The sequence below is a fragment of the Carettochelys insculpta genome, chromosome 6 (genome assembly GCF_033958435.1).
Source record: "Carettochelys insculpta isolate YL-2023 chromosome 6, ASM3395843v1, whole genome shotgun sequence".
Lineage (NCBI taxonomy): Eukaryota > Metazoa > Chordata > Testudines > Carettochelyidae > Carettochelys > Carettochelys insculpta.
In genome coordinates this window covers 110,468,271-110,486,409 of record NC_134142.1, presented here as the reverse complement: position 1 = coordinate 110,486,409, position 18,139 = coordinate 110,468,271, and the positions used below count along the sequence as shown (strand labels likewise).

General features: G+C 49.1%; 1 protein-coding gene across 1 annotated transcript in view; it reads left to right on the top strand.

The window, feature by feature from the left end:
- The window catches only part of SYT8 (synaptotagmin 8), a 30,622-nt gene extending 17,746 nt beyond the window's left edge, over positions 1 to 12,876 (top strand). Inside the window, exons 4-9 of the mRNA XM_074997826.1 lie at positions 398 to 493; positions 931 to 1,098; positions 2,663 to 2,830; positions 5,669 to 5,786; positions 6,858 to 6,991; positions 7,927 to 12,876. Of these exons, the coding sequence (XP_074853927.1) occupies positions 398 to 493; positions 931 to 1,098; positions 2,663 to 2,830; positions 5,669 to 5,786; positions 6,858 to 6,991; positions 7,927 to 8,160 (918 nt within the window). The 3' untranslated portion in view covers positions 8,161 to 12,876. The remainder of the gene's footprint in view (positions 1 to 397; positions 494 to 930; positions 1,099 to 2,662; positions 2,831 to 5,668; positions 5,787 to 6,857; positions 6,992 to 7,926) is intronic.
- The last annotated feature ends 5,263 nt before the right edge of the window (positions 12,877 to 18,139 follow it).

Below are 18,139 nucleotides of genomic sequence, written 5' to 3'. Positions count from 1 at the left end.
CGACACTGCCCAGGGCAAAGCAGAATCTGTTGGCAGCCCCGGCTTTGCGCAATCCTGAGGTTGTCCTGATTTTTGTTTGCTTGGTTCACGTCACTGTGGTCAGTCCTCAGACTCTTATTCTCATCAGAGTGTAACAGGGATTCTTTCATCATTTGTCATAATATCAACATGATTTTAGAAAGGGGACCTCCAGGACTGCACGACAGGCCTGGAAAAACAGTGCAATGAGCGTGCAGTTTGTTCTTATCTGCTTAAGAAGGTGCAGACAGCTTGAGCTGGCAGCATCAAGAGTATTGTTGGCCCTAGCCTCCAGTCATGGAGATGGTCCAGAGATCCCAGTCTTGACCTTTGTGAGCACTGATATTTTGGAAAACATTCTGGTGCTTGCTTGCTGTAGGTCCAGCCAGATGTGGAAGATCTGGAGTCTGGCCTTCAGGATGAGAAGCGAGGAAGGCTGCAGTATTCCCTGGAGTATAACTTCCGGAGCCAGGAGGTAGGACTCCCCATGCCAGGGTAGCCTAATTGCTATCGGAAGCGACAGGAAATGCCTTTCTCTTGCATGGTCAGATTCTCCTCCTTCATGACGTTTCAACCCTCTCCTTTAGGAGCCCGCGCTGCACCTCTTCCCATTGACTATCCGCAGAGCAGCCAGCCAGCGTGCTGATTCTCCACTGTGCACACAGCTAGTTCCTCCCCTACACCTATGGGCACAGCTGCAGACACTAAATAAGTCCTAGCCCACCAGTGAGCCATCAGGATCCCTACTGCCTTCCTGGCTACTGATCTATAATAGCACCCCAAAATTGCTTCCTACAACAAAAAGCCCCTGACGTGCTTTTCTGTGTCCAGCTGTTACAGTCACTGGGAAGATGGAAAGCTGAGCCAGCTCTCTCCCCTTACATGGAGCCTTTTCCTGTTGATATCTTTCAGATGAAGGTTGGAGTGAAACAGGCAGCAGATTTAAAGGCCATGGACAGTGGGGGGACCTCTGACCCATATGTTATTGTCTACTTAACATCTGATATGAAGAAGAAGTATGAAACCAAGGTTTACCGAAAGACACTCAACCCAGTCTTCAATGAGACCTTCACCTTCCAGGTGAGACACACTCCCAGCTGCTCACTCTCATCCAGACTTTTGCTCCTCAGTCACTGCTTGGGAGTGGAGAGCAGACCTCAGATAGCTAGTGCTGATCCTGCACAGTGCTGAAGGCATGGGAACATGGCGAACAGGTAAGCAGGATGAGGACTAGGGTTCCCTGTGTGCTTGTGCAGCTGCTTAGGAGAGTGTCAGATGCCATGCAGCTGATTAGCAGGGCGCCCACAGCCAGGTTTTGTTTCTACAGGTGGTGCACATAAAATTATTCTGCTCTTGGGTGGAAAAGACAAGAGAAAACATTGATGAGCACATGATCAGGGTTCTCTCTAGTTTTTTGATCTGTGGGCAGAATAAATATTGTTGGGCGCAGTGAGGCATGTGCAAATGTTCCCAGCCAGTAGAAACAGGTGCTGCCCACGGTAGGTGGATGTGGGCACTCTGCTATCCAGTTGGATGGCACCCGAATCTCTCCTGGGCGGCTGTCCAAGTGCTCAGCTTACAGGGAACACTGGGTGTGGTCTCATTAGTGATAGCATGCCCAGTAAATCCTTCCTGCTTTGTGGCAGGCGTAAGGCCCAAGAGGATACACAGAGAAGATCCATGTCGCCTCAGGCCTGCCCATTCTTACCCATGTGCCCCCTTTCCTATCCTGTATTCTTGAGACTAAAGAAACAGGGTCTGAGATTTTCTTACATTCACGCTTACCCCCTGTCATCGGGCAGCTTTGTCACTACCCAATGTCCTGCAGTTTCTTGCTCTCCTAACCCCAAATACAGCTCCGGTTGTTCCCTTTTACCCTTACACAGTGTAAGTGAAGGCACTGCAGGCTGGCAGGGGGAGATACTTACACAGCTGTTTCTCCTCAGCTCAGGCTCATGCTCTGAGCTTCCTCAGCTCATGTTCCTCCCACTTACACCTTCCTTGTTATGGAGGCAAATTGCCTCCTTAGCCCAGCAATTACCACCCAAGAGGCATTAATCCCCAGCAAACTAACCGGATTTAAGGAAGCCTGCACTCTTTCCAGTGCTGCTGCAGCCAGGGACCACTAATAGTGCCCAGTCACACTTGTCCCTGTCGCCCACCCACCCATGAATCCCACACTCATATGGTTGCTGCAGCTCAATCTCTTTGCTTTCCCTCTAGGGGACAGTGCTGTACATGCACCTGCAGGAGTACAGCTTTGGTCTCCTGCAGAAACACTGCTGTGTCCTGCCAGTTTTATCTGCTGGGTCTGAATGGGAAAGAGTCTCATTGGTCCCTCCCGCAAATCTGCCCTCCTGCTTTTGGTTTGTAGAGCCCCGGGGTTCCCCTGTTCAGGGCTCAGAGCCAGCAGAGCAGTGCGGTGGGATTCTGGTGCAGAGTGACCCTGGAGGCTGAATCTCTCTCTGGGAGAGGAGGGCCTTCCCAGGCCCAGATGTGCCACCTGCGCAGGAGGAAAGACGTGGCAGTGGCCTGAGGGAAGCTCTGCTGTGCCGTACTCACGGGACTGAGCTGTGACGAAGGAGCGTGGGGAGGTGACGTCATTCACTCCACTGCCGTTCCTTTCTTGTTTGCTCCCTGGCAGATTCCCCAGGCAGAGGTGTCCGAGTCTACCCTGGTGATGCAGATCTACGACTTCAACCGCTTTGCCAAGCACGACATCATCGGTGAGGTCCGGCTGCCTCTAAGCGACTTTGACCTACAGCATGTGATTGAGCAGTGGCAAGAGCTCACTGCTGCCAGTAAGATAGAGGTGGGTATCCAAGTCAAACCTGGAGTGAGGGGATCAGGGAGCAGACAAAGGGAAACTAAGCCAGTGGCAAAATATCTCAAAGATCTCCCTATAGGAGTCTTGATTCCACCACCTTCACTGCTGTTGAGCAGCACCTTCTAGGCAAGAACTTTTGTTGGAGGGTTCTGCTGCTAGGACTGTGGTGGGCAGCCCTTACTTAACCACAGGGAGCAAAGCACTCCTGTTTGCTCGGACTTCCCCTTCACACACAGGATGGAGGGGAGAGGCTACTCACTGTATATTCCCTGCAATGAGCCAGCAAGTGAGGTAGGCATGGAGAGAAGGTAAGGGTGTGGGGAGAATGGATGGTCACTAGCCAGAACGGGTGGTCAGGATTGCAGTCAGGTCCATACACAGGACTGTCTGTGTGTGTGTGTGTGTGTGATTTTTTTTAATGTGAACCACAACTTTTTTAATTATAAAGGAGCTCACAATACAATAGTCGTGCAATGAGTGACATAAGAGGTTAATGAAAAATTTGAGTGGAAATAGCTATCAGTAAAATGATTTTGTATAACGTAGTAAAAATTTATACAGTAATAAAGGTCTTGCAGAAATTATAGCTTTTGGGGTTTTGCTATAATATCATAAGTAAAAAACAATATTCCCTTATCCCCCCTCCCTTTCCTATTGCTTGCAGCCAAGGGCATGCTGGGAAATGTAGTCTCATCTCTGCTCCAGGGCCAGCTCTCTAGGTAGGGATCTGGCTAAAGAACTACAGCTCCCAGGGTGCCTGGGGTTCCCCTGTCATGCCCTGGAGGCTCCCCCTGCACAGTGCAGCAGGGAGGAAGGGAGAGAAAGTGGACATGGGGGAGCGGTTGTGCATTTGCACCCTTTGTGCCCACACACCCAGCACATAGAGGCCCGGTGGCTAGTCAAATATTCCATGAGCCTGGGTGAAATAGCTCACTCCTCCTCCAAAGAAGGAGGAAAAGCCCATTTGGAGCTGGAATAATTGCCAGAACCAAACATTGAGTTGATCTGATATATACAGAGAACTGCAACTTCTCCTAAGATGGCTGGTTACAGAAGCAGGATGACCAAGTTCAAGCAGTCAGTCATGAGTCAGCCTTCCACCTGCACCTCCCCAAAAATCATTCGGGGCCTGACTTTCAACCATGAGATGTTTTCAAAATTAAAACCCTTGGGGTTCTTTTTATTGGCCTTTCTTTTGGAGCCATTAGGATTCACTTTTTCAAGCATTCTGGGCCAGAAGACTAGGAATGTACTTTTAAAAAGTTGTTTGAAAATGGGAATTCTTTTATAATGACAGAACTCCAGAGCAAAACACCAAATCTTATGAGACTCTGTATATAAATCACAAGAACTGGCAATGCTGTCTAGTTATGGGGAATTGTGTCTGTTCTCTGGGTGGATGAAATATTACTAACCACCCCAGTATGAAATGCAAATGTTGAAGATGACAGTCAAATCTACAGTTCAAAATTCATGCAGCACTGGTTACTCACTTTAAATTGTACCACTTACGTAATTAGATTTACATAAAGTAGTTACATAAGTTAACAAATAGAAAGTTATGTAAATGAGTCCCATCAGTTACAGCATGAACTACAGTTTGTTGTGCTGATGGTAATAATCATAATTCAAAATTAGAATGAATTGTAGGCCAGAGAATATTTTCTCAGGAAGTTTGCTATCAATTTTGTCTAGTTAAAAAAATGGACAGTTTCTTGGTGTGTCTGTGTACTGTTTGCAAATGGGGAAAAAAGAGGAAAAATTCAGTGAATAAAATATCAATGTAAATTATTTATTCACCTGATAAAAATCCACAATGGAGTATGTAGCAGATCTGGTTAAAATTTTGCAAATTTGTCAACATTTCAACAAGAAACTGGGACAGTATTTTCAATGATGTTGCTTCACTTTTCAACAAGCTGTATAGCTGGGCAACATGCTAGAAACATGCTAAAAAATTGGCAATTCCCTCAATGTCAATAACTGAAAAAGACAACATTATCAACGAACTTTGCCCCCATGAGAAACATGGCCATTGATGAACCTTGGCTTGCAGAATATGGGGTTATAACACACCCTGGGGCACATTAGAAAACAGGACATCATTTTCACAAAAGTTTTCACATTGTCACCCTTTCTTTTCATTGCAATTTCAACTAAAAATTTTCCCTCACTTCTATACCCCTGGAGTGTGGGGCATAACCTTTATCCTTAACTGTAGAGATTGTGCCTGAGTAGCTCTAACTTTAATCTGTAAATCCCCACCAGCCCCAGACCAAAGCCTAACCCAGAAAATCTTACCATTAGTAATCTTAACCTTGTTCCAAGGAGCCTTACTCTCGGTAACCCTAACCTTAGCCCTGTGAGGCCTGCTCTTAGAAACAGTAACCCAAACCTGTGGAGCCATACAATTATTTACTCTAACCCTATCTCAGGAGCCCCACCCATCCCAGGCCTAACCTGACCCTAGGGGGTTCTGCCCTTGGTAACAATAGATTCACCTGGGCAGTCACCAGAGCCAGTTAAGGCCTGTCCTTAGGAACCCTAACTCTATTCTCGTAAGACAGTTCAGCCTCATGTGTAAGCCCAGACCAGAGAAGTTCATCTTTTGTAACTCCAATGTGTCTTTGAAGTTCCCTGCTGGACATTGACCTTATGCGACACTTGATACCCCTATCCCTACCCGGGAATCATACTGCTCCAAGACTAACCCTAGACCATAGAGGCCCACTAGCTCTTGGCATGGCTGAGTTGGCTATATTGCTCCGATCCTACCATCACACATTCACTGATCACTTCTCCTTTCACTTGTGTTTCTCACAGCAAGAACGCCTTGGGGAGATCTGTTTCTCACTCCGATATGTCCCTAGCACCAGCAAGCTAACTGTGGTGATCTTGGAAGCCAAGAAGCTCAAGAAGATGGACTCAAGTGGATTATCGGGTAAGGAGGGAGGGGCCACAATAATTGTACAGTGTGTGATTAGGGAGTGTGGAGTACATCAGGAAGGACATGCCAAAATGTTGCTTTAACAGATAGGATCCATCGAAACAGGTTCTCCTTAACCCCAGGTCTCCTCCTGTCTGAGAACAATTCAGGCTTGACTCCTATTGCTGGGTACAGAAAGCACCAACAATAAGCACTGTGGCTTCAAATTCTCCCTCAGGTGATGAGGATGAGTAAGTTTGATTGTCTCATTGCATTTTCCAAAACTCATGCCATATATTTGTAATAGAGACAATGGGTGAGGTAATAGCTTTTATTGGACCTACTTCTTCTGGTGAAAAAGGTCACTCACCTTGTCTCTCTAAGGTCCTAGGACCAGCATTGCTACAACAGCACTACAAACATACGTTTGTAACACAGTTTGGCAAAGCTTGTACAATAGGCAACTTGTTCATTTCTCCTCAGGAGAAGGGTGCTGGGGGGCAACCCCAAACTCCCTGTGGGGGTACTTTGTGGATGGAAAGAGCTCAGGGTAGCCCTACTCAGTGTATGGGATAGGGAGCAATTCCACCCCATGTTTAAAGAAGCTTGGCGCATCCCGTAGCATATAAGGTGAGAAGCCCCATGCCCCTCCTTTGTGTCTACCTCCATCCCCATTTTGCCCCATCACAACCAGTGTGAGGAGTAGCAGGAAGGGCTGCAAGTTGGGATTCAGGTGCCTTGGCAGCATGGAGGCCCACAACTAGAACTGAAGATTTTGCAGACCAGGATTGAGGTTGATTAGTTGAATTGTAAGGGAAGCCCAGGGCTAGAAAGGCAGGGGCTGCTGCAGCTGAGGATTGAAATGCACTGGCCAGGCTATGGACTACATCAGCAGGTCAGGACCAAGGTGCATTGGCAAAGTCATGCAGGGATCAGTTACCAGGAAAGCTGGGAGAATTCCAAACGTCTGAACGTCCCGAGGCTGTTTTATGAGGGAGCAGTGGAAATCTTTCTATCAGAGGATACTATGAATGATACTGCTTGGTCATGCCTTCCAATCCTTCCTGTGTTCTCATTGTTTCTCAGACCCCTATGTCAAAGTGCAGCTTATCTTGAACAAGAAGAAATGGAAGAAGAAGAAGACAGGTGTGAAGAAGAGCACTTTAAGCCCCTACTTCAATGAAGTGTTTACTTTTGAGGTGCCTTTCAATCAGATCCAGGTGGGTTTCCCCAGCCAGGGAGAGCATTCGGTAACAGATGCACACCACTAGGTGTGAACACTAGGTCATTGGCTATGAAGTAGCTGCTGTAACCGAGGAAGCTCACAAAAGAAAAATAGTCACGTTGGTGCCATGAGCTGCCATTGTGATGGTGACTTAGCCTGGCTCAACTGTCTCTGCAAGTCTAAGGGAAATGAAGTGGTGGTTTCATGCAGTCCAGGGGTCTCCTGCAATGCAGACAGATGTGGTGTTTGGAACTCAGGGATATAGGGGCTAAAGGGTTTGGGTGAAGCAGGGAGTGAGTGGCTTTCAGGTGCTTCCCCCCTCTTGGCTGGTGTCATCCTCTGAGGACACAGGTCACCCTGGATTCACACTGGGAAAGCGAGGAGGAGCTTGCTGGTTGCAATTCTCATTCCAGCCCCTGTATTTCTCATGCTTTTCTGTAGCATAATTGGGAGAAGGGGAGTGGAGAGGAGGTAACAGAAGGGAATGGGGAGAATCCCAGAGTGTGTTCTGCCTCTCCCTGGCATGAGTATGGTGCTTGTAGCCCAACCAGCTGTGACTTAGAGCCTTTGCTTTCCAGGGGATAAGCCAAATCCCAAATGAAAGTTCTTGCTTTTTTTTCAAACGGGGTGGAGATGGATGTCAGTCAGTCTCTCAGTTCAGCTCATGGCTGGCCACTTCCTCCTTTTCACACTTGGTCCCTAAGCACGTGGGGTTAACAAACCTGACTGCGTCTGCTCTGTAGTAGCCACTTAACCCTTCTCTGACTGATTCTGTACACATTCAGGTGGGGGCCTACCCGCCTCTCTATCGGCAGCCCCAGTCAGCCTGCCCAGGGACCAGTGGTGCATTTTAGATGGAGAACATGCACCTCGCAGGAAGGTGTATGTTGTCTGTCTTTCTCACCTGATTCCTTTGTGCCTTCCCTCCAGAACATTGACCTGGTGATTTCGGTCTGGGATCACGACAAGGTGACCAAGAATGAACAGATTGGGAAGGTGTTCCTGGGCTGCAGAGCCACGGGCAACCAACTGCGCCACTGGTCAGACATGCTGGCCAATCCTCGCCGACCCATTGCCCAGTGGCACAGCCTGCAGCCGGTAGAAGAAGTGGACAATGCCCTCGGGTTGAAATCTCACTTCAAGCTGCCTCTGCCTGGCAAATAAAGATAGGCCCCTCTCTCTCTGTCACTCTCCCAACTTGGGGTCAAAAGGAACCTGAGACCACGGACATGCTTGGATGCATGCTCTGGAGTGCCAAGGAAATGCAAGAAGTGCCTGGGCTAGAAGACATGGGGGCATTTTGCCATGAAGAATCTGTACCAATTAGATTTGTAGCCAAAATATAAGTGAACAATCACCAATTTCCCTGGGGCCATGTTGGGAGCTGGTCACTCATGTATATGGCACCTTAGACAAATGACAAGAACCTTAAGAGCATGAAAACCTACAATTCTCTCCTCCCCACAAGCATAGCTATCCTCTGCTTCGAGCCCAAGGTGGATAATTGCTCTGTCCAATCCCTCTGAAGCATCCCTAGCATCTGCTGCTGTCAGAAGTTAGGATACTGGGCTAGATGGACCATTGGTCTGACTCACTATGGCCATTCTTACATAGGAGAGAGAAAGGGGTCTCTATACAAAGTAAACCCAAGGTAAAGGAACTGAGCCATTTAACTGTGAGAGAATAATTCAGTATTTTTTTCTGGCAAGCACTCACACACACACACACACACACACATACAAAGCATCTTGCCCTCCTGGAAGGATCCACCTGCCTGAATGAATCCAAGGCAGATGCCTTGGTAGTGAGCTGGAGGATGACCTCATCATTAAAGTAATTGTTTGGAAACAAGAAGAGCCGAGGTCTACTCCTGGCTTGGCCCTCGATCCCGGTATGACCTTGAGTTAGTTATTTAATTTATCAGTGCCTCAGTTTCCCATCTGTAAACAAGGAACGATAATACTTCCTTTCTCAAAGGGTCAGTTCTCAAAAATATGAGTCTAGTAGTTGGCGTTTCCCCAGAAGGAAGGTACCATAAAAATAGAAAGCACTATTACTACTCTTCGGCCTTGTCTGCCCTTACTGGAAGATTGGCCCTGTGGGTATTGGTTGACCCCAGGGTCGATTTAATGGGTCTAGTAAAAATGCGCTGAGCCGACCACTGCTCACACGCTGGTTAACTCTGGTACTCCACTGGAATGAGAAGTGTAAGAGGAGTCAATGGGAGAATTTTTTCTCTTGACGCCCCACAGTGGAGATGCTGTGGTAACTCACATGCATTGACTCCAGCTATGCTATTCATGTAACTGGGCTTGCATACCTTAGTTTGACATTACCCCCGCTGTAGACCTGGCCTTAGTTAAGTGGTTATGTGACAAGGTGTATCAACACTGCACTGAAAGGGTTAACCTGGCTCACTTGGCTGAGGAAGCCAGGTCCCTACTGGCCTGTTGGGCATGCTCCAGCTGGAGGCCAGCTATAAAGGCCTATGGAGTAGCTCAGTCAAGGCTGACTGCTGCAGGGGAAAGAGGTGCCACAGGAGCTCTAGGGGAGGAGACACCAACAGACCAAGCCTCAATGGCCATTTTCTGTGCCTCAGAGGCTGTAGGAGAGGCCCCAGGCCAGAGCAAAGGGATGGAGAGGACTACCCACAAAAGACTGGTAGTAAGTAGCCCAGGGCAGAGACTTGTGTCCCCCTGGCATCGCAGCATGTTGCAGTGGAATTTTCCACCAGGCTAGTAGTGGGCCATTCCACTGCTGACAGGGCCCTGGGCTGGGACTTGGTAGAGAGGGCAAGCCCTGGTCCCTCTACCCCCTCCTCTCCAACTCCTGGGATCTATATCTATTGCTTTGTTGTTGACCACTAGGCTATACTATCCTGGCCACAGGGAGAATTACATTGACTTTGTGGCCATTAGGCCATACTACCCTAGAGAGAGGGGCATAGACCTGGACTAAGGTTGTTAGGCTGCACTACCCCAAGAGAGAGGGGCATAGACCCTGACTTTGCTGTTAGACCACACTGCGCTGAGAGAAAAGGGGTCAAATATGGGTTGAAGGGCAGCAGAGGACCTGACATGGCCCTCACAAAGGGAGAGCAAGGCAGCCCTTGACAGGTAGGGAAAGAAATATTCTCCAACTCTTGAAAATGCACCTTGAACTCTCTAGTCTCTGTCCCTGTGGTACCTACCTGCCACCATACATTGGTGCTACCCATGCAGTCAGAGTCACAATAACATCACTGCTTTTACAGCTTAATATTTCTGATATTTTTACAGTTTAATTATATCTTGTGAGGATCCCTTTAACTTCTGATGAACACATGAATGCTCAGTCAGTGTGCCACTTTGCCAGTTGCATAGGTTGTACAAACACAAACACACATCCATGGATCACACTCAGTTTTCACTGAGTTCAAGGCTGGAGAAATTCAAGCAGCCTGAGAGCTCTGAGTCCCAGCTGCCTGCAAACAGTGTTGTGAACCAGATGGGGTTCTCCATGGTAATAAATCCCACCTCTGCAATGGAACAGGCTTTATGACCTGCAATGAGATATCGGTAGTGCTGATCCCTCACACAGCAAAGCAGAGAAATTTAAGATCTCCGTTTGCCTAGTCTAAACTTGCACCCAGCTGCCCAATAGCTCCTCTAGGCCTTGTGATAACCAAAGGCAATACACAGGGGAGCTGACAGACTTGTCAGCCCACTGGAATAGGTTGGGAGAGTGGCTCTGTGCTTCCAGAAGGGGCAGGGTTTGTGCAGAAGGGGCGGGGATGGGGCTAGCATCCCTGCCAGCCCTTCAGTGCTATCTGGGTTCTAAAGTGTGCTATGTGGAGCTCTGGTGGTGATTGAAATGGCCCAGGGCTCCAGCCACAGCTGCTGCCACAGCGCCAGCAGCTGGAATCCTAGGTCCTTTCAAATGACCAGGCCTTGGTGCAGTTACCACCTTTGCTTCCATCCCCCCAGCCCCCATGGACGGGTCCAGGAATACACAGTGTGCAGACCTCCTCCTCGGCCTGCTGAAGTCTCTTGCAGGGGGTGAATATATGTGTTTTGGGAGAGGGTTTCAGAGCTGTCTCTACATATAGCAGGAAGGGTCTCCTATAGGTGGGAGTACAAACTGAGGGAAGGGAAATGCAGCACAATACCTGAACTTTATTCTGGAGTTACTGGGAATTTAGCAGGATCAGGCTTATGAAGACACTAGCAGGAGAGACGGTGCAATTGCATAGGGTGCACAGGTTGAATGGTGCCAAAGTGGCAGGTGGAAGGTAATTCATTTAGTTAATGTGGGTCACAGAGAGACACTTGAATAAGGCACTTACAATTCCCTCTGTGTTTAATTAAGTGCCTCAGAAGGGAAGGTGCAAGGTTCCCGAGTTCTAGCTCTGCTACAGCTCTCCCCTTTCGGTGGGGTAGGGGAAGAGGTCAATAATTTGGAAATGCTCGAAAATAGTGGTGCTTTCCGTTGGCTCTAAGGTAGAGTAAAGGGTCTGAGCTAGAAACATTCAGATCTAAGGGAAATATTCCTTTGAGAAATCTCTGTTAATCTCACGGAAAAACCTGCCCTGAGAAATTAGCTTCAAGCTCAACTCAGCAGGGAGTTGCTACACAGAGATCACTTGATGCTAAACAAGCTGAGAAACCAAGACCAGAGAAACAAAGGACACGATTCTAGCACAGAGGTCACAGATTCCATGGCTTTCTGGGACCTCTGTGACTTTTTCTGGGGCAAGGTGGGAGCAGCTGTCCACCCCAGGCCACCAGAGCAGGACTGAAGCAGCAGCTGGAGTTGGGTCAGAACTCCTGGGGCGGAAGTAATGCTTGTCAGTCCCTGCCACAGGAGCCGTGGAGGGGCTGGAGCAGCTACTGATGGTCAGCCCTGGTGCCGCCAGAACAGAAGCAGCAGTGCCTGGGCTACCGGACCAGAGGCTGGAATTGCGTCAGCTGCAAGTCCCTGGCAGCACTCCACTTGCCCACCCCACCCAGCCCCCTATGGCATTATTAATAAAACCTGGGGACAGGTCACAGGCTACTGTGAATTTTTGTTTATTGCCTGCAAGCTGTCCCAACCATGCCCTTCTGCCATGAACATTGGATAAACCGGACTGTCACCACACAGAAGGATAAATGGATACGAATCAGACATAGAGAATGGCAGCATTGAAAAACCAGTCAGAGAATGCTTCAGCCTTCCTGGACACTCAGTAACAGACCTGAAAGTTGCCATGCTTCGGCCAAAATACTTCAAAACCAGACTGCAGTGCAAACCTGCAGAGCTGGAATTTATAGGCAAACTTGCCGCTATCACACTGGGTCTGAAGAGAGACTGGGAGTGGCTGGCTCATGACAAAAAGTAATTTTCCCTCCTTTTGGTATTCTCACCTTGTGATGGGCCACATCCCCTGATTGAATTGGTTTCATTAGCACTGGTCCTCCAGATAGTAATGTAACGCTCCCATCTTCGCATGTATATATACACATCTGCCAAACAGAAGTTTCCTCTTCATGTATCTGACAAAGTGGGCTTCAGCCCACAAATAAATAATAAATAAACGTGTTAGTGTTTAGGTTGCCACAGAATGCCTTGTTTTTTGCTGAAACAGACTAACACGGATGGCTACCCCTCTGAAACTTGTCACAGATGATAAATATTCCCAGTATTTGAAATCATGATGCTTGTGCCAAGCTACAAGCAGTTCATAGCCTGGAGAGTGAAATTTTATGGTTAACTGATGCAACAGATTCTTCTAATGCATTAGTGAGCCAAGTATAGTGCAGAAAGTTGCTGGATAGACGTCCATTACATATTTCTATGGTGGTACCTCAGTTATCCACTGCTGTTCTAGTGCCCCTCCTGCCCCCCACAAATAAAGATTTGTTAATGCCACTCAATTCCAGTCTGCGACCATCTGTTCTTCCCTCACTGGCTGTCTCTGAAATAGCATCTGCATGTAATGCTAAATTCTGTGATTTTTACAGTGACAAGTTAACTCAAGTAACCTCTGCCAGCACATGGATGAGACCAAACATTTCCATTTGTTCCTAAACTAGATTTGATGCTGTACCACTGCAAGTTAAAAGCTGATAGCTAATGCACTGACCTGCTGTGACATCCCCATTGGAACTGTCAGGTTCTAACCCCTCATGACATCCTTAGCCCTATCACAAACCTGTTTCATGACTGTCTTGGGCTGGAAGAGAATAGATAATGGACAGCACAGTGTGTCCCCCCGTCTCCATTCCAGGGAGCTCTCTTCCCAAAGTCACCAGTAAGACTATTATCTGTCTCCTTCCTCCCCCACCCTGACTCTTGGTTTTTCCGCTTCTCAGCTTGGAAGTCACCAGCCCTAGCCCAATGCATCAATCATGAATAGTCACAGTGAAAGGAAAGTCCCCTTCTCTCCCCCTCACACCTTCCTGTATTTTAATCTCTCCCCAGCAGGTTGCTGTCAGATGGAGAGTGAGGAGCATGTGGGAGCAGCAAGGGCTCACTCTGGCAGGCTGGCAGTGCCTGTATTCATGGCAGGGCATGTCAGTAAAAGAGATCCCACCCCACTTCCACAGCTCTTAGTTATGTTTGGGATTGGAGAGAGCTGCCAGAAAGAATCTAAGTAGCCAGAGCTCTCTGGGGGAGGAAGGAATAGAAGTGGAGGGTCAGTCAGTAGGGGCCCCTGAGGAGATGCACCCCTCCCTTTCTTACAGAGTTGACACTGGTATCAGTTGCTTGCAGTGGCAAGGCTCCTGTGCTCCATTACAGCCTGTTTACAGCTTCTCCCTATGTCTGCACTTGCTGATAATGCTCCCACTGAGCAGGCTGAGGCTGTTCAATATTGTTCTAGTGAGGGGGAGGCTGCAGGTCCACTTCCAAAGTGATCCCCACTGAGGCTTAGGGGCTGTCTCCCAGCTGGAAGACTGGAAGGACCCCAGCCAGAAAGTACAGGGCTGAGACCAAGGTATCAAAGCAAGGCCCTCTTTGTGGCTCCACTCAAACTGTGATTGCCTAATGCCCTCTCCTATCCACTGCTTTGCCTCCTTCTCTTATTGGCTCACTTCTCCTTTAGATTTATTCCCCTCCTCACTCAACACACCCATTCTGAAGCTTTTTTGGTTTTCAGGGTGAGGGCATATCTCAATGGTTAGAGCCTGGCTCTTGTGAACCCAGGGACTGAGTTCAGCCCTTGAAGGGGCCTTTCAAGAAACTGGGGCAGGTTAGATTTAAAAAGAAAATAGATCTGTCGGGGATAGTGAGGGTCCTGTGAGTGCAGGGGGCTGGACTCAATGACCTCTCAAGGTCCTTTCCAGTTTTATGATGTTTTTATTTCAGACCCAGGCAGAGACTGGACTCCCACACCCATTTCTCAAATCCCCCTTCCCATCTCTGGATGAGATACGCACTCGCACCCAAGCTAGAACAGGGATGCGTACGTGCACTCCCCTGGGTACCCTGGCACACAGCCAGCTGGACACGTTCATTGCCCCGATCCTCACTCCCTGTTTCCTGTGCTTGGGGGAGAGGTGGGCGTAGCAAAGGTGGCACTAATCTATCTCAGAGCTGCTTGTATTTTTGTAGGCAAAGAGAGGATTTGTAAAGAAGGGCACACCAGCTGCCTGCTAGACCTGCCCCCTATCAGACACTGGTATGAAAACTAGCATCTGTAGAACCCAGGCCCATATGTATGGGGAGTAGGAGTGCAGGGTCACTCCCAGGTTTGCACCCAGCTTCCCCACGCCTAGGGGCCAGACCTGATCCCAGCTCCACCAGCCTTTGGCCCCAGCCTCCAGGCAGCTGGCTGGTTCTCCTCTTGGCTCCACTAGGGTCCTGCAGGCACTGTCACAGGCAAGGTCTGCCAATCCCTCCCCCACATGGGCCCCCAGCCTTGCCACGGGCTCCACTGGCCCCCCACCCAGAGTCCCACTGGCCCTGCCACAAGCTCCACCAGCTCCCCTGTGTCTCACTGGCCCTACTGCAAGCTCTGCCCCGACACCTCTGAGTCCTGCCAGTCCTGCCATGAGCTCCACTGGTCCTCACTGCCAGTCCTGCCAGCCCTGCCATGAGTTCCGCCATCCTGGGTCCCTCTGGCCCTGCTACAGGCTCCATTGGCCATCGGGGTCCTGCCATCTGCTGGCCCAGCTTTGGGTTCTGCAGCTCTGTGGCCCCAGAGGTCCCAGAGCTGGCCCAGGGCTCTGCAGTTGCTCTTGGGCTGGACAGAGAGGAGGCCATTCACAGCAGTGGAGTCCAGTTCATCTGGCCTGGGAGAGTTGATGACTCAATCTCCATCAGTCTAAGGGGTAGGGGGCTGAAGCTCAGCACCCCCATCCAAAAAAAGAGTTCCAGTGCCTCAGCCCAGGCCTGGGCCAACTGTGGGCTTTGCTGGCATAAATCCAGGGGCACTGAGAGCGGACTCCAGCCCTTACTCTGGGAAAGTGAGATGCTTTAAAAGTAAAGTTTGCTGTAACATGTTCTGCATGTTCCTTCCCTCCCCAGCCATCTGCCTAACTGCAGCTGAGCCAGCCTAGGGGGACTTATTGCTCACCGATCGTGAGACACTGGGAACTATTTTTTTCTCAGCTATACCACGCCACCCTCTTTTCAGCAAGGAGCCTGTGAAGCTCTTAGCTGCCTCTCTGGATCCCAGGCTGTGACGTGTGGCTCCATGGAGAGAGCAGTATCCAGGATACCCAGAACTAGCCAAGCCAGCCAATCACAGCCTCTGAGAAGCCAGTTCCACAGAGGAGCAGAGCCTTCATAACTGATTGAGCCATACCTGGTTGTTTCAAGGAAGCCCGGGACACTGAAGTTAGCAGGGAGTGAAATGAGGAAGAGGCAGAAGAGCTGAGTGCCCTTTTCTGGTGATGCCAGGTAGCACTGCTTGATTTACGAGGGCACACCAGGTAAGACCTCCTGTAAACTTTGTTTCAGCAGTTCTTGCTCAGTAAAAAGAAGGAACACAGGCAGGATCTGTCTCTGTACTTTATGGGCCTTGCTGCTGCGTTATCTGAATGCCTCATGGTTAGTCTTGCAGGTTAGCCAGGGTGCAGAAAAAGTCATGGACGTTGTGGTTTCCCAGACTGTCCGTGACTTCCAGCAGGAAAGCTGTATTGGGCTTGCTGGCTGGGTGTGGAGAGGAGGGCTGGAGAGTGGGCTGTGTGGGAGCCCACCCCTCATTCAACTCACAGCTGTGGGTTCTGTGTTCCACTGGCTGAGCCTGGCTCCCTGCCTTGGGTTATGACCTGGTGCATGGGGATGACAACATCACTCACTCAAATTTGGTGCTATGGCCTCTCTATCATGAGAGAGGGGCCACAGGACCACATGTAAGCGGTGCTGCAACCCTGTGCACCAGGCTGCAACACACAGAGGGAAGAGCCTTGGTCCAGCTCTGCAGGAGACAGGAGCTGTAGCTGCTTGTGTCTGGGGTGAGTTTGGAGCAGACTTGCTCTTCAGTTCCCCTCTACCTACCCCATCCCACCCTAATCATGTTCCTGGTGTCCCCCTGCTCCTCATGCTGGGTTATGGTTGTGGTGCCGGGGTGAATGTCACTGCCCCCTCACTGGCTGCACTCTTTTTTTAAAAAAAATCATGGAGCAGCTGCTAAACCGATGACTTTTGCTAAATTTACCAGGACTGCTCCATGATTTTTGATTTAAAAATGTCATGACAAATCTGCAGCCCTCCTCAGGCTTATTTGTGGATTTTCTCCCTAGCCGGTGACAAAGGGAGGGATTATCCCCATTTTAAAGATAGGGAACTGGTGCACAGAATGTGCCAAGCAAAGAGCCCAGAGTCAACCAGCACGTTCATGGCAGAGCTAGGAACAGAATCCTGGCCTCCTGAGCTCTGGTCCCATGCACTGGTCACTAGGTCATCCTTCATACCCTTGAGCTGCACCTGATTAAAGCAAGCTAGCCAATGGCCTTTGCAGCAGTATTGGCAACATGCAGAGAGTAGGTCACAGAGCAAGGGACAGAATGTGCTAAGAGCATTACGGATGGGACAGAGAAAGCTGCTGTAATTCCGTACAGTTCTGATCTCATACCTCTCTACAAGGGAGAACTTGGTCTGGTGTGGGCAAGCAAGAAGTTCTGGGCTTTGTTCAGGAAGGAACGCTTTGACCAAGAGAGAACTGGATCACTAATCAGCTGGACATTGCTTGATGTTCTTAGGACAGTACAGAGAGGCATTACTTGGAACTAAGGGAAATAATTGGCTGCAGATTTGATGAGAACATCTTCACACACACTGTGGAGAGCAAAAGGTGAAAGATGCACCTGCAACTTGGAGTTCATGTGACATGGGCGTGCCAAGCACCTTATCAGGATTTGACCCTGACTGACAGAAGATGGTGAAGGTATCCTGCTGCACAATCACTGCATTCTGGCTACAAGTACACCTTGGTATTCTGAGCTCAGCAGAACAGTATTTGCTTTCCGTTGTACAGACAGCAGCACTGTACATGCATGTTGATTTGACATTTGTTAAAGCACTCAGAGTGTGATCAGTTGTGCAAGGAAACATTATTATCCCTGAGCAGCTTATGGAAATTCAAGAGGATAGTGGAATAGGGTGGACAGGCTTTTCTACCATTGATAATGGCCTGGGTAACAAAGGCAATCAGGAGTGGATTAAGATAAAATTCTGGCCAGTGTTCCCTGTATTTTTTTCCATCTGTGTACAGAATAAATGTTATGTGCGCTGACATGTCTTGATGTACAAGACCATTAGAAATGCATGCTATCTGCTGGGGGTGTTATGGGTGCTATGCTAATCAGCTGAGCAGCATTTGAATCTCTCCTGGGTGGCTGCCCAAGTGCTCAGCTAAGAGGGAGCACTGATTCTGGCCGTAGGTTTGGTTAGTGATGGTCCATGTGAAAGACAGCTGTAGCATAGTGCACAGATATTTGCTGCAGGCTGGCAACTTTCTGGAACAGGAATGGACTGCCTGGTGGGAGAAAGATCAAAGACACTGGAGAGAAAAGAAGGTAAATCTTCTACTTATAGAGGGGAGGGAGAGCTCAGTGGCTTGAATGCTGGCCTGCTAAACCCCTTGTTGTGAGCTCAATCCTTGAGGGGGCTATCTAGGGTAAATACATTTAAAAACAAAAATATGTCAGGGATGGTGATAGCTGCTGCTGTGAGGGCA